Raw genomic sequence first — 24,134 nt, forward strand, 5'->3', positions numbered from 1 at the left:
GAAAGGAAGAAGTAAAACTGTTATTATTTGCAGATAATATGATCTTACATCTGGAAAACCTTGAGAAATTGACGATACAGCTACTGGAGCTAATAAACAAATTTAGCAAAGTAGCAGGATACAAGATTAATGCACATAAGTCAGTAATTTTTCTATATGCTAGAAATGAAAGAAGTGAAGAGACACTCAAGAAAAAGATGCCATTTTCAATAGCAATTAAAAAAAATCAAGTACCTAGGTATAAACTTAACCAAAGATGTAAAAGACCTATAGAAAGAAAACTACATAACTCCACTAAAAGAAATAGAAAGGGACCTTAAAAGATGGAAAAATATTCCACGTTCATGGATAGGAAGGCTAAATGTCATTAAGATGTCAATTCTACCCAAACTCATCTACAGATTCAATGCAATCCCAATCAAAATTCCAACAGCCTACTTTGTAGACGTTATCAAATTCATTTGGAAAGGGAAGATGCCTCGAATTGCTAAAAACACTCAAAAAAAGAAAAACAAAGTGGGAGGACTTATACTCCCTGACTTTGAAGCTTACTATAAAGCCACAGTAGTCAAAACAGCTTGGTACTGGCACAAAGATAGATACATCGATCAATGGAATTGAATTGAGAATTTGGAGATAGACCCTCAGAACTATGGCCGACTGATCTTTGATAAGGCCCCCAAAGCCAATGAACTGGGACATAACAGTCTTTTCAACAAACGGGGCTGGGAGAATTGGATATCCATATCCAAAAGAATGAAAGAGGACCCCTACCTCACACCCTACACAAAAATTAAGTGGATCAAAGACCTCAATATAAAGGACAGTACCATAAAACTCCAAGAAGATAATGTAGGCAGACATCTTCAAGACCTTGTATTAGGAGGTCATTTCCTAAACCTTACACCCAAAGCACAAGCAACAAAGTGAAAAACAGATAAATGGGAACTCCTCAAGCTTAGAAGTTTCTATATCTCAAATGAATTTGTCAAAAAGGTGAAGAGGCAGCCAACTCAATGGGAAAAAATTTTTGGAAACCATGTATCTGACACAAGACTGATATCTTATATATATAAAGAAATACTACAATTCAATGACAATAGTACAGACAGCCCAATTATAAAATAGGCAAAAGCTATGAAGAGACAGTTCTCTGAAGGCGAAATACAAATGGCCAAGAAATACATGAAAAAATGTTTAGCTTCACTAGCTATAAGAGAGATGCAAATTAAGACCACAATGACATACCATCTCACACCAATTAGAATGGCTGCCATTAAACAAACAGGAAACTACAAATGCTGGAGAGGATGTAGAGAAATTGGAACTCTTATTCATTGTTGGTGGGACTGTATAATGGTTCAGCCACTTTGGAAGACAGTCTGGCAGTTCCTGAGAAAACTAGATATAGAATTACCCTTCGATCCAGCAATTGCACTTCTCGGTACATACCCGGAACATCTGAAAGCAGTGACGCGAACAGATATCTGCACCCGAATGTTCACAGCAGCATTATTCACAATTGCCAAGAGATGGAAACAACCCAAATGTCCTTCAACAGATGAGCAGATAAATAAAATGTGGTATATACACACAGTGGAACACTACACAGCAGTAAGAAGGAATGATGTCGTGAAACATATGACAACTTGGATGAACCCTGAAGACATAATGCTGAGTGAAATAAGCCAGGCACAAAAAGAGAAATATTATATGATACCACTAACGTGGAGGAGAATGCATGGGGTGTTGGGCTCCCCCATCTTGACGGTTCCTGATGTGCTCACAGACATTGGGGACTGGTGGTTTGATGGGCTGAGCCCTCAATCACAGGACTTGCCCTTGAGAAGACTGTTACTGCAAAGGAGAGGCTAGGCCTGCTTATAATTGTACCTAAGTGTCTCCTCCTAAATGCCTCTTTGTTGCTCAGATGTGGCCCTCTCTCTCTAGCTAAGCCAACTTGGCAGATGAAATCACTGCCCTCCCCTCTACGTGGGATCTGACACCCAAGGGTGTAAATACCCCTGGCAACGTGGAATATGACTCCCGGGGAGGAATCTGGACCTGGCATCATGGGATGGAGAACATCTTCTTGACCAAAAGGGGGATGTGAAATGGAATAAAATAAGTTTCAGTGGCTGAGAGATTCCAAAAGGAGCTGAGAGATCACTCTGGTGGGCACTCTTATGCATAATATAGATAACCCTTTTTAGGTTCTAATGACTTGGAATAGCTAGCAGTAAATACCTGAAACTATCAAACGACAACCCAGAACCCCTGAATCTTGAAGACTATTGTATAAAAATGTAGATTATGAGGGGTGACAATGTGACTAGGAAAGCCATGTAGATCACATTCCCCTTTGACCAGTGTATGGATGGATGAGTAGAAAAACGGGGGCAAAAAAAAAAAAAAGCACCCAGTGATCTTTTTTACTTTGTTCTTTTTCACTTTAATTTTTATTCTTATTACTTTGGTATGTGTGGTAATGAAAATGTTCAAAAATTAATTTTGGTGATGGATGCACAACTATATGGTGGTACTGTGAACAACTGATTTTACGCTTTGTATGACTGTGTGGTATGTGAATATATCTCAATAAAATCAAATTCTTAAAAAAACTTTACATACAGTATGATTCCATTTATATAACAGTTTCAAAATGATGAAACAATAGAGATGCAGAACAGAACAGTAGTTCCCAGGAGACAGGGCTGGGGACAGGAGGGATGCGTGTGACTATGAAAGGGGTAAGTTCCATTGTGGTGATGTAAAAGTTCTCCATCTGGACTGTCGTGGTGGTTACATGAAGCTATATGAAGGGTCAAATTGCATAGGACTACACACACATACACCCATTAAACAGAGGTGAGTTAATGTAAAAACTAAAGTCTGTATTCTAGTTAACAGTACTTTACCAATGTCAATGTCCTGATTTTGATATTGTATTAGTTATTTAAGATGTTCCCATTGGAGAAAGCTAGGTGGAGCATCCATGTTATTTTCAAATTAAAAAGTAAAAAAAAAAAAAAAAAAAATTACATGCATATAAGCATATAAAGCAATACATGTTTTATGAGATGAATAAATAAATAAATTAACAGTAACCCCTTGGAAGGGCTCTCGGAATAGGGAATAAAATGACTTACTAGGCTGGTACTGGCTAACTGTGATAAGTGTGCCACAGATGAGGAATATGATTAACTTAAAAGAGGCTAAAAAAGAATATCTATTTTAACTTTGTATATAAACAAACTTTTCATTTTAAAAAGTATTATATATATAAGAGCCTAAGCCATAGAGATAGTCAGACCAAGGATCAAATCCTAGCTCTGCCACTTAGTAGCTGTGTGACTCTGGGCAAACTACTCTATTTCATCTTCTAATTAGCAAAAATGGGGACAATATAACTCATTCCCAGTGCTTTTTTTTTTTTTTTTTTCTTTTCAGCCCTTAATTATTTGTCCCTAGTAATTTTGTGGTACTAGTATGATATTCCTATTAATTTTAGTTCCTAGTATGCAATAGGTAGATTTTTCCCATATACCATTTTGTTGTCAACTCTCTATACTAGTGTCATACCTTAGAAGTATATCATGGAAGCAACTATCTATATTTGTAGTGCTGATCTGTGGGACACTTGTCTTTAAACAACTGCTTTCGATCCTATTTGCCTTCAATACAGCTCTGATACTTATATTCCCATTAAGAAACAATCATCACCCCTATCCATTCCCATACCTTTGAATTCACCCCAGTGTTTTTGATAAGTATTAAATGGAAATAACAGAGGTAAAGAAGTTAGCACAATGCCTAGAATATAGTAAGCATTCAATTAATAGCAATTATTATTACAATTATAAACATAACCACCAAAACTTCCTTTCAAATTGGCTGACAAAAGATGTAAAGTTTCATCTCTCCTTCAGGAGCTACAAATTTAAGTGAGAACAGGAACTGTGTCAATCTATTTCACTGTTTCATATACAAATGAACATAAGTCAAATGAATGAATAATTACAAAGCTTACTTTCACCTCATCAGTAAATCTTTACTATGTAGCTAAAATTAGGTACCTTCATCCTTCATGTTTCGATCTATCTGTGGACCAGCATTCCTTTCTCGGAACTGTATGCCCTGCATGTGTCTTTGCATAGTTTCCTGTATTACTTCAAACAATGGTTGATCCTGTTTGAAACATAATGGATGTTAACTCTGTTAGAAATTGCATTTTTCTTAACTTCTCCAAAATCCTACAACTGAAGTCATATGAAAACACATATTTTCGTTAGGAGGGAGAAATGTGGTCAGGGAAGGGGGTGGGAATGAAGCAGATCCTTTACACCAAATAATGTTTGAACTTTGGCATATGAATATTTAACATTTTTGGTTTTGATTATTCATGCTAAGACAGGAAAATGAATCTTGTGAGGTTGCTACTAAAAGTGAATTTTCAGCTAATAAATGAACCTAGCTTATCATCATCCAGCATCTGAATTTTAAACTGGCACTGCTGTTCCTACTCATTTGCATATATAATAGGGATAAATTATGCATTAAAGGGGTATTCAAAACTCTATCATATAAAAATTCTAGTAATTATAAAAATGATGAAGCTTCTCTACAATGCTATGAAAATTTTTTTGACAAACTATAAGAAAACAGATAGTTATGTGTAAAATAAACACTTTCCTGATAACATGAGCCTGTATTCATGTGACTGAAATCTGTCAGTCAACAACAGAAGACAGGTAAATATTTCTCAAGTCAATTTATTTGGAAAAATGTTTGAGTACTTCTTGATATAAACACAGTGGGGACACAAATATATGCTAGCCCTGAAGTAGTTTAGAACTCCCCACAGTCATATACTAAACAGACTATAAAATAAAGGCACATCAGAAATGGTTAAAGTACAGTATCACTGTACACTCTTGGCTGAATAAAAAAAAAAACAAAATATTCCCTGAAATCTTTGGAATGGTAATCAAGGTTCTCCACAACCTGGTGCACCCTTTCCACAATCTCTCACTACTCTGCAGAGAGGACCTGTCCTGCTGGTGCCAAAACCTGAACAAGTAATGTCCTAAACTGTGCTGTAATTCATTGTGAACTTTATTATTCTTTCATTTTTAATGTCTCCCCACAGCTCCTCCCATATCTCTGCTGAAATTCTACTCACCTCCATTTGGGGGAAATTTTAGCTACTTTTGGAAGTCCTCTTCGAGACCCTCCTACTAGAACTTTTCTCTACCTTTTATGAGAAAACATAGCACTCTCTGTATACATCTTGTGCAATGTCATATTTATGTATACATCATCTCTTCTACTATGTTGCAAGGTCTTTAAACTAGAAGTCTTATCTCTGCAATCCCTTGTATTACCAGTAGATGCTACATAGATCTGATATTTGAATGATTCTTAAGATCTGGATTCTTCATTACATTTATTTTTATATTAGAAAATAAAAATCATTTTTTAGGAAAAACAATTTATTTTAAGAAATTATCTTTACCAGAGTGCCAGCAGGCAAAGGAACAGAATCATCTGTAGGATACATTCTGGAAACTGGGCACTTGAGAATGTCTATACCATCTGGAGCCATTTTACAGTAATCCTGAATACACTGTAGCCACCACCACACAGCATCCCGGCAATTGTATCTGGCATAAATTCCTTCACCAAGGAGATTAGGGATGAGACCATGTCTCAGGGTACTAGCAAATGCTAAAATAATGTTCCTAAAAAAACAAAACAAAACAGAATTACATGAACCATTTGAAATGAAAACCATCACTTAAAAGTTGAAAACAAAAAATGGTCACTTTTGGTGACTACTAATTCAGATGCATTTTCTTTCCTGGCTTTATTTCTTTATATTTAAATGTTCAAAGATCCTAAATGCACTGAATTAAAAGAAACCTTGAGTCTACCCTGGCTTTTTCCCTAACTATCTGTGTGACCTTTCTTGTACAGTTTTCATCAGTGGAGTTAAGGACTGGACTAGGTTATTTTTAAGGTTCTTCATGGCTTTAGATTCTAGATTTTGAAATGCTTGGTATTGCAAAATCTAAGTAACTTTGAAACATAGACTTCATTATTTTAAATAGCAGATACCAACAGTGAAGCAAACATGAAAGAAAATGAATGGGTAGAAGATGACCTTGAAAAACATGATTCATATTGAAAAACTAGTAGAAGATACTTTATCTTCAAAGTGTTATTCTACTATCATGTACCAAATGACAATTTAATTTTTAAGATGGCAATTGTCCTTCTAGAAAGAGTATGAAATTAAGAAATAAGAAGCCGGAGGTTTAAATCCTGGTTTTGCCATCTATATGACCTTGGGAAAGTCATTTAAAATTTCTAAGCCCATTTTTTTGCTAAACCATTCTGAAATTGTTATTAATTACATGTCTCAGTTTAATGGCCAGCTCTCAATCCCAGGTTCTCTTTCTGTCTCTGCCAGCGATTGGAGAGGACTCAGAGACCCTGGAAGACGGTAGAGCTCAAGATGGAAGAAGCCTGGATCCATGAATCACCACATGGAAGGCTGTCTAATGAACACCTATATAGGACCATGAGCAGGAAATAAATTTCATTTCTGAAAAGCCATTGAGATTTCAGAGTTTATAATTTATAGCACTAGCACTTACCTAATAAACACATTATCCTGTGGGAATCGTCTAGAGCAGGGATAGGCAAACTTTTTTTTTGCAAAGGCTTTGTTGGTCACATATGGCCTCTGCTGTATATTCTTCCTTGTTTTTTCTTACAACCCTTTAAAAAGGTGGATTAGTTATGTAGGACGGCTACAACAAATCACCATAAACTGGGTGGCTTAAAAGAATAGAAAGTCCAAAATCCAGGTGTCACCAGGGCCATGCTTCTTCCAAAGACTCTAGGGAAAAAAATTCTTCCCTGCCTTTTCCTAATTTCTAGGGATTTATAGCAGTCCTTGGTGTTCCTTTGCATGTAGCTGAGTCATGCCAATTTCTGCCTCCATCTTCACATGGCTTTCCTCCCTTTGTGTTTATCTGTGTCTCTGTGTCTTTCTGTCTAAAATTCCCTCTCCTTTTTCTTATAAAGACACCAGCGATGGGATTTAGGGTCTACCCTAATCCAGTATGACCTCATTTTAACTAGATTACATCTGCAAAGACTCTATTTCCAAATAAGGTCACATTCACAGATTCCAAGGGTTAGGACTTGAATGTAAATTTTTGGGGTTACAATTCAACCCATTACAAAAGGTTAAAAAAAAAAAAATTCTTGGCTACATGTTATACAAAACAGGTCATAGGCAATTTTTTATTGATCCCTTATCTAGAGAGTCATATGTAAAATTAAGAAGCAAAAATTTGTGATAGTGCATAGGAGTGACAATTAGAAGAACAGACAATAACAACAATAGTAATAGTAGTGGTTTAAAAAACTAACATTTATGGGATGCTTTGTATGTGGCACACACTATTCTATACACTTTAACTTCATTAGTTCATTTAACCCTCACAAAAACCCTGTAAGGTAAGTATAACCATTTACAGAGAACAAAAAGAGGGTAAGTAATTTGCAGTTGGTAGTTTGGAACCAGGATTAGAACCTGACAGTTTGGCTCCAGAACCCAAGATCTTAACTGCTATGTTATGCTGACCCCTGATGCCCCATTTCCTACTTCTTAGTAACAGTCATTTAGGAGAGCTTGAAGCAGAAGCAAAGAGCTGCCTAAATTTTCACAGTCCCATAATGATGACTTAAATCAGTAAGAAAAGATTTTATATCAGGTGAACAAAAGAATACATTTCACATGCCCACTTAGAATTTCAATTTTAAAAGGACCAAAAATAAAACTTTTGCCACTTAAGAGGCAAATCTCAGTTATTTGGAAAATTTGCCTAAGTATAATTTCCTGATGGCACCCAAAAAAGCTGTCATATAGATGCTTTCCTACTAAAATTTTTAACTCATAGAACAGGGCTTTCGAACTTTAGTCCACATGAAAATCATCTGAAGACTTTGCTAAAGCACAGATTTCTGCCCCTCTTCCCTGCCCCCAAATTTAGATTCAGGAGTCTGGTACAGGGACCAAGAACGTGTATTTCCAACAAATCCTAAGCTACTGGTGACACTAGTGGAACACACTAGTGTTCCACACTAGTGCCACACTAGTGGCAATGTTATAGAGCTTTTCATTCCTATTACTATGACATGAGAAAACACCATTTTAAGTCCAGAAAACATAAAACTAGAAGATATAAGTTGACAGAGGAAAACCTGATATTATTAATTCTTTCTACTGGACTTTGTCAAAGAGCTAACAATGCCTTTCTTGAAGAAGAACCAAAAAAAGGTTAACTTTTAAACTTTAAAAGTTCACCTGAGTTCTCATATAGAAATTTTAATGTTTAGTGAGTGATGCTAGTAATATGGTTATAAAAATTTTAGTTTTACTGATAGAAATTAGCAAAGAGAACCTGACATGTGACATGAAAAACTAGAATTTAATAACTTCAAATATATTCACTCATTTGAAATTCTATAATCCTATTAAATGAAATTACAAAATTAAATATAAAATTGAAAAAAACAAAAGAAAACATACTTTCAAATGTTGTTGAGAATAGATGGATAAGAAGGAAAATTTGAAGAGCATGTATAAAACATTTAGACATAAACTTAGATTGCATCTTTTTTAGAGGATCTCCTACCTGGCCTCTAAATAGCGTCCGGTAATCAGCAGTAGACCTCTAAGTGCAATAAAAGTATCCCTTCCCCAACAGCGGAAAATACCAGATGAAAAATGAGGTAAGCCTAACAGAAAACACAGCAAAATAATATATTAATCTTAATTAATCTTAATAATAATAATCTTAATAATACGGGCAAACAATTACCACAGAACAGGTACTCTAAACCTGGGGAACAAGGATGAGCTATAGGGAGTCTGGAAGTTCTCTAAAATTATCAGCAAAAGGTATGCTTATGCTTAAGTACTTTTTTGTGGGATGACATTCCATACTCTCATGAGACTCTTAAAGGAGGCTAAGAACCAGAGTTAGAGAGGGATGTTCATCTGAATTGATTTGAATTTAAGAGTCTTTAAACACAGATAAATTTTCTTTCAATAAATTACAATTCAAAGATTAAAATCAGAGACCAAATATTTAATACATAAAGAAATATTAATGTAATATTAACTATAAATATGAAAAAATCTACAATGAATTAATGATGCACAGTTAATTATGTTTATTAATCCATCACTGTAGTGTGAAAATTTATTACCAAATTTCCCATTAATTTAAAATAACTTAAAGTGTTACATTCTCCTAGTCAAGATTGTTTACACAGAAGAAAACAATACATGTGCCAAATCACTTGAACATTCCAGATAATTGCCACCTTTATCCATAAGATAAAAACAGGTGAGGAATGGAAATTTAAAATTTTACTTTTAGGTTGAGTTTGGTTTTTCATAAAACATTTAAAGAATACAAGTTACCTATCTGTACTACAAATAATAGGCAACAGAAAAGCAAAGGAAATTAGCATTTCCCCCAAAAAAGTTACGTTAAAAAACATAAATAAAACAAATATTTCAGGAAGGGAAAACAATATCACTTTCACCCCACAATTTGATATTTTTCTTTTGAGTTTGGAAAGTTCTAAACTTCAATGGTCTCAAATACTAAATACTTTCTACACATATGCTTGAAATTTATTTAGAAAGAAAATAAAAAGTTTTCCTTAGCCTAGTTTGCTTGTTTAGATTTGTTATTTCATTCAGGTTTTAAATCTACTTGCAGAAAACGATGCCAATTTTTTAAATATGCTTTCAAGTATTTGATTGTAATTAGACACATAATAAAAATTATTTATTTGTTTTGTGTTTTATAACTTGTAGAGGACTTTAAGATGATATAATGATAATTACAAGGTCAGGTTAATTTAAAAACAATTGGGAAGAAATCTAGTGTAGAAAAAAAGAGTTGTATAAAGTATAAAATGCCGAGAGTCTGAAAAAAACAGAAACAAGCTAAAGAAAAGGATTAACCATCCACAACAGAAAACACACATAAATGCCTGGTGCACAGTGAAACTTAAATAGTACTGTTTTTATTTTCTTTAGGGACTACCTATGAAATTTTTCTAAGCAATAACAAAAACTTGGAGAACATCATGAGCTTCTTTTCTTTTAATAATCATTTTCCCATTTGAAAAATAACTTCTACCTCTTCATATGTTATTGAGTTATATATTTGAACCTTCTACACAATATCTTACCTGCAGCTAGAGAAACACAACATTGCTCCTTTTCTTTTGTGATCTCATTTAGCCTATATGGAACATCTGTTAATGAAGGTGAAAGAAGTGGCAGAGAAGGGAATTTTCCTACTCCACACATTTGGACTGAGCCCAGTGAAAGGTGTTTCACAAAGGTTGAACCATTCTGAACAAAGCTATAACAAAAGTGATGAAATTTAAAATAGTATTTATAGAAATACAATAACTTTAACAGCATTATTTACTTGCTTTCTTCTTTTCAAATAATCTCTCTAAACAAATGTGTAACAATAGGAATATCAGTTGGAAAAAACATTCAATTTGGTTGGATTTCAGAACTGCTTTCATTTCACCCAATAGTTCAGCTTGTTTTAAGTCTAAGGCCAGTTCTAAAACAAATGGTTGAGTTGGAGTTTTGTTTTTTCTGAAATTATGCCCAAATTGATTTGGTGCCTCTTCACTTGTTTGGTTCGATCTGAAGTTTCACTTTAGGAAAAGTCAACATTAAAGGTGAATATTGCTCATAATAGAATCCTTTTTCCTTTAATTGTTGAAAGATTAGAAAAAGGCTTGTGCATTAAACTCCAATTAAGTAGATGAATAAATAGAAACACATACTATAAAATAATTTAATTTTCCAATCATGTTTTATTAGCTTTATAGAACAGATTTTAATATCTAAGTCTGTTTAGTCTATTCCAGACTAAAGGATACAAATAAATTTACTACCTACTTACAAACTTTTCAATTCTCTGATTCTATGACAAATTCTCACATTTTGTTATTTTAAGGCCGTGTATTAAATGACTTCATATAAGTTTCTACATAAACATGCTTATTTATTCAAGCTTTGTTGAATATACCTTGACATCTGCTTCCATGCTATATCCAGAAGAGTGGTGTATGCACCAATTAGTATAGCATCAAAGTAACATGGGATAAGATAACGTGGGATCTGCTTCAGGTAGAGGAATATAGCCTGGAACCATTTACCAACCTGTTATGAAAATAAAGTTAATTTGCTGAATTTACAGGCTAGGTATATTTAAGAGGAAAACCCAAACATGCAATTTCACTGTCTAGTAATCTATCAATCAGATTTCTATTTATTAGAACTGAAAAATGATGTTAAGAAGGGAAGAAAATGTTCCTGTTTAGTAAATAATGTAAATATTAATTATACTTTGGTAATATAGTTCACATTGTGTCCTTAAAAATATACTTTACTCACTTCAGCAACAATGCCTGATCGTGAAATAAGCCGGCTACTGACATAGTCAATCATCCAATCTCCAGATCTCAAATTATCACAAAAAGGATGCCCCAAGTCATTCTTTGGTCTTATTTCTGCCAATACAGACATTAATCCTGAAAATTCAGAGAAATATCATGTTACATTATTGGCAGAGGCAATTTGTTTCTATACCCTAGGATGCTGCTAGTCTCTGCTCTAATGATTTGAGGTATAAAGGTGAACACATATAGAGGCAGACACAAGGGCTACATAGTACACAAAGGCACTTGATGTGGCTGGAGATAAGCATGGCAATATTGGCTTGAAGCAGGATAAAAATTCATATTGAAAGGACCTACTATGTAGAAAGTATGTAGAGTAAGTATGAAGCTATGTAGAGCTTTCCAAGATTCATACCTTCTGGCACTGGTTTTGCTCTTTGGGATCTGAATGTGATAATATTCAAAGTCAACTGGCATGGTTTCCCTGCCCTAAGGGATCTATCTGGGGAGAGAACACTGGTAAGTCTGTGTCTTCTCATTTTGAAAAGTGGTATGGATTCATTAACATTCTGACAAGATTTAGGAAAATCATAAACTGGTTTTAGAGCAAGAGTATCTACAATGCCTGCTTTGGAAGGGTTCTTTGAAATATAACAGGTTGTACTTGGAACTAAATGAAGTGTCAATGTATATATGTATATCCTCAATTAATACTCAACAAAAAGCATTAGAATTCCTATGCATACATAGCAGATTCTATATTTCACTGACAGAACAATAGTACTTTTTTCATTACTCAATAAAGAAATTATCTGTACCTTTAAAAAATTATACTGGCTCCACCAACTTCATTATGACAAAATTCTTTAATTTATCACTATGTATATAGTATACTAGTTGTTTTGAGAAATTAAAAAAATATATATATAAATTTAAGACAGTACTTTCTCTCAAGGGGCTTACAATATTTTCTGGAAAACAGTTTAAACAAAAAAGCTAGAAAACCAGACAGTATAAAATAATGCTCTTCATATGCCTTAGCATTATCAGGGAAGGCAAATGTTGCTCAGTAAATGTGGGTTCCACTTGCTGAATAATGGAATGACATGATGAAAGGAGTGTTTCAGAAGAGAGATCTGACTGTGACCTATGGGATGCAACAATCTGTGGAAGGAGTAACAAGAGGTGGGAAAACTGGTTAGGTGGTTTTGTAAATAGGAGTTGGTCCTAGAATAGGTGATAATCACAGAAATAAAAAGATAGTGTACCAGAGAGAATATGGAAAAGGAATCCACAAGTCATAATTACTGGCCAAATACTGAGTATGAAAGGGAGAGATTCAAAGACTACAACATGACTGAATATGTAGTAATAATACAAGAAAGAAGGAAGTAGAGAAGGGGAATTTTGTTGAAGGGAGAAAAAGTCAATGAAGTAGCCAGTTTTGGCTTTAATCTGATGTTCCTATAATTAGTCTGCTGGAAATATCCTGCGAACTGTTAGAAACATTAAATTCTCAGAGGGAAAAGGGACTGGCATCAAGTAATACGACATCAAAACAAAACCAGGCAAGGGCAGCTATATTTAGAAAGGATGAGTAGAGCCATTTCATGAGAAGAATAGAGAGAGCTGATAAAGAACCTGACTTAACTTTAAGAAAGATGGTAGCCAGAAAAAGAGCTCTGAAAGGTGTAATTTTTTAAATCAAGTAGAAGTTGTTCAACAGCTAGAGCGAAATGGTGTATGTATCTGCGTAAGTCTGGTAACATATGCACTCCTTTATTATTCACTGCATAGAACATTTTGTGTTGAAAATGAGAATGTTTTAAAAAATAAAATGCCGGAAGAAAGTAATACACGAATCATTTATTGAGTACTTCTTATGTCCTGGGTTTTGTGGGAGATTTAAAAGCTAAAAAACAAGATCCACAAAAAAAAAAACAAAACCCACATTCTTTTTTATCAAGGAATTTACAATCTACTTAGTAAAGTTTTACAGATGACATTTACTGAGTACTCACTATGAATTTTGCCTTGCCTAAGTGCTTTACGTGTATTAACTCATTTAATTCTAATGGTAACCCTTTGAAGTAGGTACTATTATTTCTCCATTTTACAGATGAGGAAACTGACATGGAGAGTTTATTCTGAAGTTACACAGCTAGTCAGTATAAACCAGGGTGTTTGGTTCTAAAAACTGCTTCTTAACTACAGTGATAAATATTAACACAGACACAAAAAATATTATTCAAATTACCCAAATAAGTAAAAGGTATAGTAAATAAATGCATTGGATGTCTGAAGGACAAAGAAACTACTGTTAAAAGCAATAGTTAAGGAAGGCTTTGTGGAAGATGTAAGAATTGAATTGGTTCTTAAAGATGGGTTAGATGGACAAAAGTAAGAAGAGTTTGAAAGGGAGCCATTTTAAGTAAGAAAAGTTATGAACCAGGTAACACAGGTCTGATAAAGTAAATTTCCTAGATAAAACTGTAAGAAAATACTACAAACCAGATAGATTAACATGCAGGTTAAACATTTTGTTCCTTTTTGCTATCTTACAACTACTCTATAATATTTTACTATAAATTCTATCTAGATAAAACAAATATTCAAAAAAAAAATATTTCCAATTAGATGAAAAAGGAAGAAGAATATATTAAATTCAGAATGTAGTCTCATTTGGGGCCCAAACAAACCTACCTTGTTTCTTGTTATATAATAAACCAGGCCAAGAAACACTAATAAAGGTCAAAGTATTTAAAGAGCTATAAATGACCTTGAAGAATGAAACAGAGTTAGTAATCCTAGGTAACATTTATTGTGTGATTAACTTTGTGTCTCATCCTGTTTTTAGTGTTTTACATGATTTTTGTCGAATCCTCGCAAAGCCTTATGAATTAGATATTATTATTCATATTTTATGGATGCAAAAACTAGGCACAGAGCAGTTAAATTACTTGCCAAAGGACAATCAGCGAGTAGGCAGCAGAGCCATAATTTGAACCCAGGCTGTCAAATTATGAGCTTATGCTCTTACTTCTACAAAGAGGATACCAGGTGACGCTAAAAGAAAAACAAAAAGCTTAACTATCCTTACACTTGCTTACCTTGAAGACCTGCATATTTAAGGGGTGACCAATTTGGTATGTCATAGCACCCTCCACCATCTTCTTGTTCTTCTGATTCACATCGGTAAAGTAACTGATTTAGCTCAGCCAAAGTTAATTTAGAGGCAATACTAAGAATTAGAAAATAAAGACAACCAGCTAAATATAGCTAAGACTGAATACTATAGTATACAAATGTTATGAATATTTTCATTAATTATTTCTCCAAACATACATTTTAGTAATTTTTCGATGTGAAAGCATTTTAACATATACTTCTATAAGAGACATTCCATAAAATTTCACTTGCTGTCAATAAAAATAAAAGAAGAAAATCTGAATTATAACTATAAAATGTCTTACCAATGTATGCTTTAGAAACTCAGCATTATAATATACATTATAAATACCATACATTATAAATAACAATTAAAAGGCAAAACATGCTAAAAATTCAATTAGAAGAAATATTACTCCCAAACCAAGGAGATAATAAAGTCCCAAATTTTACTGGAATGTTACAGAATTATGCTAGAAAAATCTTTTAGTTGCTATATCCTTTACTTTATAAATTTGTTTTTTTAAATTTTTCTAGTCCAGGCTTAGTTTTTTCCCTCTTTTGTATTTTTCTATGTGAGACACCAAAAACTTTCCATGCTAGCTATCTTAAACTCAAAATACTTATCAAAGGACCAGTAAATGGATAATCAAAAGTCACAATTAATCACCTTAGAAATCATGTAGTAGTCTGCCTTTGTATTTTCCTCCCTTTCCCTTCACTCCTCTCCCCCTATCCTATGGTCGTACTATCCTTCACCTTGACTATTCAAGAAACCAGGATTTTTTCAGATGCTTCTTGATAATCATCAGGGGGAAGTGTTTAACTATTTATGGCCTTTATTTTCCCTTATTCATCTAGCAATGAGATTGTGTAACTGGCACACCTGCACACAACTGAGAACTTATTTTCCTTTCTTTTTCCACTTCCAGCTGCTCAGGTAATTTCATTTTATATAACTTCCATTTTATGTGAACATACATCCTCTTTAATGTACTTTCTTCTTGAAGCTCTTTTAGTTGTTTCAACTTAGAAAATCACTGTCAGCATGTGCCTTCTTTCCTGATTCTGACAGCCTCCCTCCTCATGGATGGGACTGACTCTTCCTTCTCTGCAGGTTTAGTTTATAAGCCACACCTGACTGAGTCAAGTTCATCAGCAGCCTCAGATCACCTCTAATTCTTGGGCAATATTTCTCAACATAGCCAGTAGACTCCTTGTGTAAGAATTACCTAGAGTAGCTTATTAAAATACAGATTCCTTGTCTTGCCCAAGAAAATGTGAATAGGTCTGAGAAGGAATGTGCATTTTATAAGCATTCCATAGAAACACAAAACTGCCTCATCACAGAATTTTTCAGAATGCAATTAATATGCAGTTGAAGTAGTAGAGCAGTAAACTGAATTAGTAACTATAGCCTCTAGTCTATCAGAAAAGTCAAATTTACATGCGAAATTATAAAAATATTTGGTGACACACAACATGATTTAATATCCTTAACTATAAGAGCTCTTATAAAACAACAAAAAATTGAATACAATAGAAAAATATGCTAAATACATAAAATGACATTACACTGAATAAATAGAAATGGCCAATGAACATAAAAAAAAATTCTGACTTAAGTAATAATTAAAGTAAATTAAAATGAGATATTATTTTAAATTATTTTATGTTTTCCACTTTGATTAGTAATAGCTAACACTTATTGATCACTTATTATATGTCAAACACTGCTCAAAGTGTTTTATATAAGTAATTTGCACAAGGTCTTATTTCTTACAGCTAATGAGTCTGAATCTGGATTCAAACCCAGGTAGTCCAGTTCCATACACCATGCTCTTAAGTAATATACTACAATAATATATACTCCATATTGGTAAGGATGTGGAGAAATGGACACTCTCATATAGAGTTAAGAGTATTAATTAATATAGCCTTTCTGGAGGGGATTTGGTAGAATGCATTAACAGTCTCAAATACATATATGTATTCTAATGCAGTAATTCCATTCATGGAAATTTATACTGATATTAATTATAGCAAGCATACATTGAGCACTTACTCTATGCCAGGCAATGTGCTAAGTAATAAATTATCTTATTTAATCCTTACAAAACCCTAAAAGGTAAGTACTATTATAAAAGCCCCATTTTACAGATGGGAAACTGAGAAGAAGAGACTCTAAACAACTTTTCCAAGATCATACAGACAGTGGGTAAGTTGAAGTTAAACCCAGGTCTAAACTTCAAATCCCATACTCTTCAGTACTATGCGGTACCACCTAGCAAGGTAATAATTAGTAAGGGAATAATTAATGATTTGTTCAAAGATGCATGTAAAAAGACATCCATAATAGGAACAATTTGAAGCAGTCTAGATGTCCAAAAATGGAGAGTGATCAAATAAATTATGGTATAACCATATAATAGAATATATTGATATTAAAAAAATTGAAGTGGTAAGGGTATGATGTATGCAATAGAGTCTTAAAAAGTTCTGAAAAAAGCATGTGTGTGTCTATATAGATAGAGAGGAAGGGAAAGAGAGCGATGTATGCATGCATATATATAGAGAGGGAATGCATGGATGTAAGAGAGCATGCATGTGTGCACAAACACAAATGATAAAGTAATGGGGCAAAATGTTACCAACTGGTGATGCTGATGCTACTGGTCCTTGGATCACACTTTGTGTAGCAGGGATACAGAAGTACACTTAAAACTGCTTACATCAGGCTATTGGTAACTTTTCAATTACAAAACTGGCAAATCTCTATGAAATAGTAAGGCATACTTACGAAGCAAAGGGAATTTTCAATATAGGATCTGAATTGTCGACAGCAAGGCTCCCAGATTTAAAGTGAGAACTAAACTGTGTCAGATGATTTCGAAGAATTCCAACAGCAACTTGTGCATGTGGATCAAGACTAACTCTGAAAATGTTAACAAAAATGGTTAACTTTTAGAAGTAATTATTCAAAATTAGCAGGATAAACAAACTAGTTTAAATAGAAGCCAAGTCAACAGTTTGAACACTAACATACCTGAATATAATAACACTTCCTGGAGACAAGTTTTCAAATTCTAGTTCTTGAATATATTCATTTGGTCCTTTTGTGGCCACTCCAGCTTGTTTAACAATTTTACTTTCATTAAGCTTGCAAAAAAAAAAAACCAAACCATTCAACAAATAACTCTAATGGTCTTAAAATGTTAAACATAGTAGTAAGGTGAGTGTCCCAAATACCTGAATATGTTCTCTAATTTCTACTGTAATATCTGGCATTCCATTGATTGAATTCTCATCCTTCTTGTAAGGTTTGGTATTTCTCTCAATAGTTCTAGCTTCAAGAACTACTTCCTCAATTTTGCCTAGGAATAAATAAATATTTTAATGAAATTTCATATTGAAACACCTGGAATTAGGAACTGCTAAAGGGTTTTTAAATCACTTACTTAAAGGTTGGAAATGAAATATCAGTTAACCTTTTAAAATAGCACAGACAAGTAAGAAAGTAGTTGAGTTTACCCAAGACAGATTTTCCACACAATGCTTTTTTTTCTTTTTTTTTAAATCGTCACTAAGTTAACAAAGCTTTATTTGAGAAGTTATCTGTGGCTTAGCTCTGGGGAACAATATCAAACCTTCCCAATTTTGAGCAAAGAGAAAGTAAATCACATGAAAGGCTTACATTTTTAAAAAACAAGGGCATATTTAAGAAATACAAAAAGTATACAAAATAATGTTTTGAAAAACCCATGTTCCATTGCCTAGTTTAAAAAAATAAAAGTTACAGATATAACTGAAGTTCCTGTGTTCTCCTTCCTCATCCTCAGAGGTAACCACTATCTTCATTTTGGTGTCCATTACACCAATGTATTTTTACTACATGTATATGTCTCCCTAAATAAGATACAGTACTACTTTTCATATTTCTGAATTTTATAAAAATGGGTTCAATTTCTTCAACTGCTTTCAGTTGGGCAACACTGTATTTTTTAGATTCATTCACATTCCTACATAAGCTCTAGTTCATTTATTTCAACTGCCAAATAGTATTCCAAAATTTATTCATTCTATTAAGGTTGTTTCTATTTTTTTCTACTATGCAATGAATATTCTTGTGCATGTCTTCTAATGCAGATGTATGAGAGTTTCTCAGATATATACCTAGGAGTGGAAACACGGAGTAAAAGGATATATACAAGATAACTGAACACAAATTTGTGAACAGTTAAAGACACCAATGAACACTTAACCTTAAAGCTATTCAGGTGGATAATTTTAAAAAACTGGAGATATGCATATTCAGCAAATTAGCAACCAATTTAGAATATGGTCATTTTAGGAATTTTCACTCACTCAACCAACAAACTTGGACCACAGCTACATGAAAAAGAACATGGTATGCTATAATACACAATATATAACAGTTAGTAAGGAAATAAACACACACACCTAGAAAAAGAGGCAAGCAATAATAAGGACATTTTATAAATATCAAATAAGTGTTAGAGAGAGACTACAATTGCTATATGTTCAGAAGACAGGATAGAGAGATAATTAAGAACTTCAGTACTTGAAAATGTAAAGAATCCATATATAGGTGGAAGTAAGACTACTTGGGAACTGTGAATATATCTATGTGGCTGAAGTAGTGGAATTATACAGTAGCAAGAAGTTAGATGAGTCTGGATTACGTAGAGCCTTAAATATTTGACTAAACTATTTGCTTTCCATTTTAGTTTAATGTATACGTGTATATGTATGTGTACCTACATTTATATACATTATACAAACACACAAATATACATATTATATTGGTCTCAGTATAAAGGAAATACATGTTCATTTTATACAAATTAGGAAATAAGGGAGCATACTAAAATACAAACAAAAATATTTCACAACTCACAAAATGTTAACATATTTCTGTTCAGACTTTGTTACATGCAGTAAAAATGTAACCAAAAATTACTAATTCTTTTTCTCAACTACTTCCACACTTGCTTTAATATAAATGATACATAATGTAAAAATTTAATATGGCATTATGATATAATTTAATATAACAATCTAATTACAATGACAAATTTTAGATTGCCTTACCAGGGATGCACATTTGAGGCACTTCCTTGCTATAAAACGAAGTCTTGGGATTCCTGAAAGCAGTTCTAGACACAGCCACAACAGACTGATGAATACTAGGTGAGTGTCTTGTTACTGCCACTATGTCTTCATCAACCTGATCTACATACACCTGAGAAAAACAAAGAAAAAACAGGTTAACACTCAATCTGGAATGACTTACTCTGAAATTGAACCTTAAGAAAGAAATGTAAAAATTTAGCTTCTTGCCTGAATAAAACCCTTGGCTCCAAGCTCCTGATGAAGTTTACTGATAGCACACCTAGCAGCAATAATTCCACTCTGGAAATTAACTTCACCTGTACTTGACGGAGATGCTCCAGGACTCCACTTAGTGTAAAACCGTTCTTCAGAAACCACTGAAATCTGGACAAAACGAAACTCAGCCATGCATACATTTCAAAATACAATAAGAGTTCTTGATAAAAATACTCAAAGTTGTTAGCCATGTGAATTTTAAAAAACAAAAAAACAAACCTGATGAGGTACTAGTTCATCATAACCTCTAGTACTTCCACTAGCACAAGAAGCCATAGAAATAATTGTCGTACTTGGAAGAGCATCATATGCTGATCTATGCTAGAAAACAACAAAAACAAAAGTTTACTTTCTTCAAATGCAAAGTGCTGTTCCACAGCATAATGAAATAAATGAATAATTACATAAATACATTCTATAAGGTATCTTAATTTGCTTTCAAACAAATTCAAACAAAACATTCAAAACCTATGTACCACAATCACTTATAAATTTAAGACACTACTTTAAAGGATGCAGGTAGTATTGGCACTAACCAACAGAGAACTAAATATCAAAAAATTTAGAAAAATAAGTAAATAAAAGAAACAGATTAGACACTTACCACAATAGGACACTCATTATCATGAGTAATATCCATAAATAGGGCATGTGCAATAGCTGGCATTAAAGGCCTCAAACAGGGCTGAACAAAGGATCCAACAGGTTCTCCTCCATATCGGTAAACTAGCCTGCCCTCTTCATGACTATCACGTGCACTCATCGCCTCTGCAAAGCATAACATTATTTTAACAGTTTCCATTATTAATGTTCAAAACAAGACTAGGTTTCTTATTATGACTGATTTTCAAAATAAAGACCACATAAACATTATCAACAACTAAACTGTTTTAAACAAATACCAATGAGTTTAAGTGACAAAAAAGGAAAGGTAGCTCCTTTTTAGGCTGTTTATTAGGAGACTGGCTATATAAAACCTATTGGGAAAAAAAATCTAAAGATTACATCAGATATCCAGGTAAAAGATGGAAATCAAAAATGTGTATTTTCAACAATGAAAAAACTGCTTTATTCATGTGTCATCAGTTCATCATACTGTTTTCAATTTAAAATGAGGTATCTTACCCCAAAGTAGAAATTTTTATGATTAAATAAACAGAATGAGTTATATTAGATAATTTGGGATAGAATATTTAAAAGAATATTAACTGGGTTAAAAATTGACAAACATTGTATAAACAGCTATTAAGTGTGTTTTAATCTACTTAAACAAAAGCTCAAGTTTTAGATAGAAAATACACTTCAACAGGCCTACCTCTTATTAATGAGCTAATGCCCAGTCTAGTAACAAAGATGTTGTCCAGGTCTTCGCTTCCTGTGAACAGTTCAGCTACCACATATAAATTGGGTTGTAATTTCCTAGCAGCATCCAACATATACTGCAAAAGCCACAGCCGCAAATGTAACAGAAAGAGAAAAGCATGATAAGACATGGAAAAGGCAAGATTAGGCATGGATTTGACATAGGAAAATATCATGTAGCAACACAGATGGAAATCCAAAATCAATCTCCAAATAAATTTAATTGTACATATGTAAGAAAACAGTGAACAAGGGAATTAATAAGGAGAATAAACAGTCAAAAAGGAAGATTATATTTTGCAGAGATACAGTGACAACGGAAAAAAGGAAGAAGAAAAATACTGTGTCACAATTTAAAAAATGTAAATCGTAACATTGCAATTCTGCCTGGCTTTTCCACTGTTATTTTGTTCATTTGTTTGCTTTTAATTCTTCCAATTAGGCCATAAATTTTCAGGTGTTTGACTAAGTCATTATCGATACATTTTCTTTTGGTAAGGCCTTTAGCTCTTGAAAAGGTTAGGTCTGACTGACCTGACTGCAGCCAGCATTTCCTTCAGATTGTAATAAACTTTAACTTTTAATTAACAAACATCTGTAGGAATTCCACTTGTGCAATTTACGTTTAACACTAGTGCTAACAATCTAGGTGAGAATCAGAAAATCCTAATCTATAAATAGAAATCAGATCAGTTCCAAAATAATTTTTAACATAATGTTTGCATGAAGCTTAATAAAATACTATCAGCTAACAAGTAGAGTTTTTAAAGGATTCTGTAATTTAAAGTGAAGCAACACTAAGCTGTCACATTACCAAAGATTTTATAAGCTGGATGAAATTATAAGTGCTTATTTATTTACAAAGCTGTATTAGGCAGAATATAATGCTATAAATGTGACATGGCTAAAAAGTTAATAAAAAGCCCAAAGAAGTATAGATAGACAACATTTATATTTACCCTTATATTTTATAAATGACTAGTGAAAACTTGAATCAATGAGGCTAAAACTAGCTTCAATATGCCTTAATGTTTAAATAATTACTATAAGGGGAACTAGTGATAGAGAGCAATTAATGAAGGGGGAACGATAACCCAATAAGAACAGATAAGCTATCGTGGGTAAATTTAACGTTCTGGGAATGCCCAGGAATGATAATAGTTTAATTTCTGATAGGTATAGTAGGAACAAGTTCACAGAAATGTTGCTATATTAGGTTATCTTCTTGGGGTAGAGTAGGAAAATGTTGGAAGTAAAGTAGTTATTTTAGGTTAGTTGTCTTTTTCTTACTCCCTTGTTAAGGTTTGTTTGAAATTTTTTTTATTTTATATCTTTAAAAAAATTTTTTTTGGATATAGTTAATTAAAAAAAAAACAATGAAAAAAATATGCAGAGCGCCCTTGAGGAGCTGGTGGAGAATGCAGGGGTGTTGGGCTTCCCCACCTCGATGGCTGCTGATGTGCTCATAGATATAGGGGACTGCTGGTTTGATGGGCTGAGCCCTCTACCACGGGACTTGCCCTCGGCAAGACTGTTGCTGCAAAGGAGAGGCTAGGCCTGCCTATAATTGTGCCTAAGAGCCTCCCCCCGAATGCCTCTTTGTTGCTCAGATGTGGCCCTCTCTCTCTAGCTAAGCCAACTTGGCAGGTGAAATCACCACTCTCCCCGCTACGTGGGATCTGACACCCAAGGGAGTAAATCTCTCTGGCAATGTGGAATATGACTCCTGGGGAGGAAGGCAGACCCAGCATTGTGAGAACATCTTCTTGACCAAAAGGGGGATGTGAAAGGAAATGAAATAAGCTTCAGTGGCATAGAGATTCCAAAAAGAGCCGAAAGGTCACTCTGGTGGGCACTCTTAGCACCAGAGACAACCCTCTCTAGGTTCTAATGAATTGGAATAGCTAGCAGTAAATACCTGAAACTATTAAACTACAACCCAGAAAGCATGAATCTTGTAGACGAGTGTATAAAAATATAGCTTATGAGGGGTGACAATGTGACTGGGAAAGCCATATGGACCACACTCCCCTTTGTCCAGTTTATGGACGATGAATAGAAAAAAGGGGGGGAAAAAAGCCACCCAGTGTTCTTTTTTACTTTAATTGTTCTTTTTCACTTTAATTTTTATTCTTATTATTGTTGTGTGTGTGGTAATGAAAATGTCAAAAATCAATTTTGGTGATGAATGCACAACTATATAATGGTACTGTAAACAACTGAATGTATGCTTTGTTTTGTATGACTGCATGGTATGTGAATATATCTCAATAAAAATGAATTAAAAAAATTCTAATTACTGTAATGTGTAATATGCTACTCAACTTCAAAGTGACTAGTAATATATTAAAGCAACCTAAAAATAAGAATAAGACATTAATAAGTATTAATAAGAATTTTATACATTATCAATAGGCAATATGGTTGTGATATATATCATAGACAAAATAAAATACTAACTTGTTAAACATTTTATAACCCAGTATTACATAATAACTGCTTCAAAAGATTGCATTACAGTTATGCAAAAGTGGTAAAATACTTCCACCAAATCAATTAACCAAACTTAAAACGTTAAGTGGTGTCCCACCAGCTAAACGAAACGTGTATTTGCAAATTCTATTTAAGGAAAGCTAGGAAAGAATACTGAGCTTCTTTTCCTTAATGTAGAT

The 24,134-nt window shown here is 33.5% G+C and overlaps 1 protein-coding gene across 8 annotated transcripts in view; it reads right to left on the reverse strand.

Moving 5' to 3' along the window:
* Positions 1-24,134, reverse strand: part of AGL (amylo-alpha-1, 6-glucosidase, 4-alpha-glucanotransferase) — a 100,093-nt gene that overhangs the window by 27,670 nt on the left and 48,289 nt on the right. For all 8 annotated transcript variants that reach the window (XR_005215293.1, XM_037826558.1, XM_037826557.1 and 5 more), the window contains 15 exons: positions 21,416-21,539; positions 20,705-20,868; positions 20,320-20,421; positions 20,053-20,208; positions 19,804-19,954; positions 17,941-18,065; positions 17,738-17,850; positions 17,492-17,626; positions 14,634-14,764; positions 11,519-11,655; positions 11,151-11,284; positions 10,288-10,463; positions 8,712-8,814; positions 5,516-5,741; positions 4,077-4,188 (listed from right to left, as the gene is read on the reverse strand). Coding sequence is in view for 7 of the 8 variants with exons in the window: in XM_037826558.1 (XP_037682486.1) it covers positions 4,077-4,188; positions 5,516-5,741; positions 8,712-8,814; positions 10,288-10,463; positions 11,151-11,284; positions 11,519-11,655; positions 14,634-14,764; positions 17,492-17,626; positions 17,738-17,850; positions 17,941-18,065; positions 19,804-19,954; positions 20,053-20,208; positions 20,320-20,421; positions 20,705-20,868; positions 21,416-21,539 (2,089 nt within the window). In the remaining variant the exon portion in view is untranslated. The remainder of the gene's footprint in view (positions 1-4,076; positions 4,189-5,515; positions 5,742-8,711; positions 8,815-10,287; positions 10,464-11,150; positions 11,285-11,518; positions 11,656-14,633; positions 14,765-17,491; positions 17,627-17,737; positions 17,851-17,940; positions 18,066-19,803; positions 19,955-20,052; positions 20,209-20,319; positions 20,422-20,704; positions 20,869-21,415; positions 21,540-24,134) is intronic.

Source organism: Choloepus didactylus, chromosome 2 (assembly GCF_015220235.1).
Source record: "Choloepus didactylus isolate mChoDid1 chromosome 2, mChoDid1.pri, whole genome shotgun sequence".
Taxonomy (NCBI): Eukaryota; Metazoa; Chordata; class Mammalia; order Pilosa; family Megalonychidae; genus Choloepus; species Choloepus didactylus.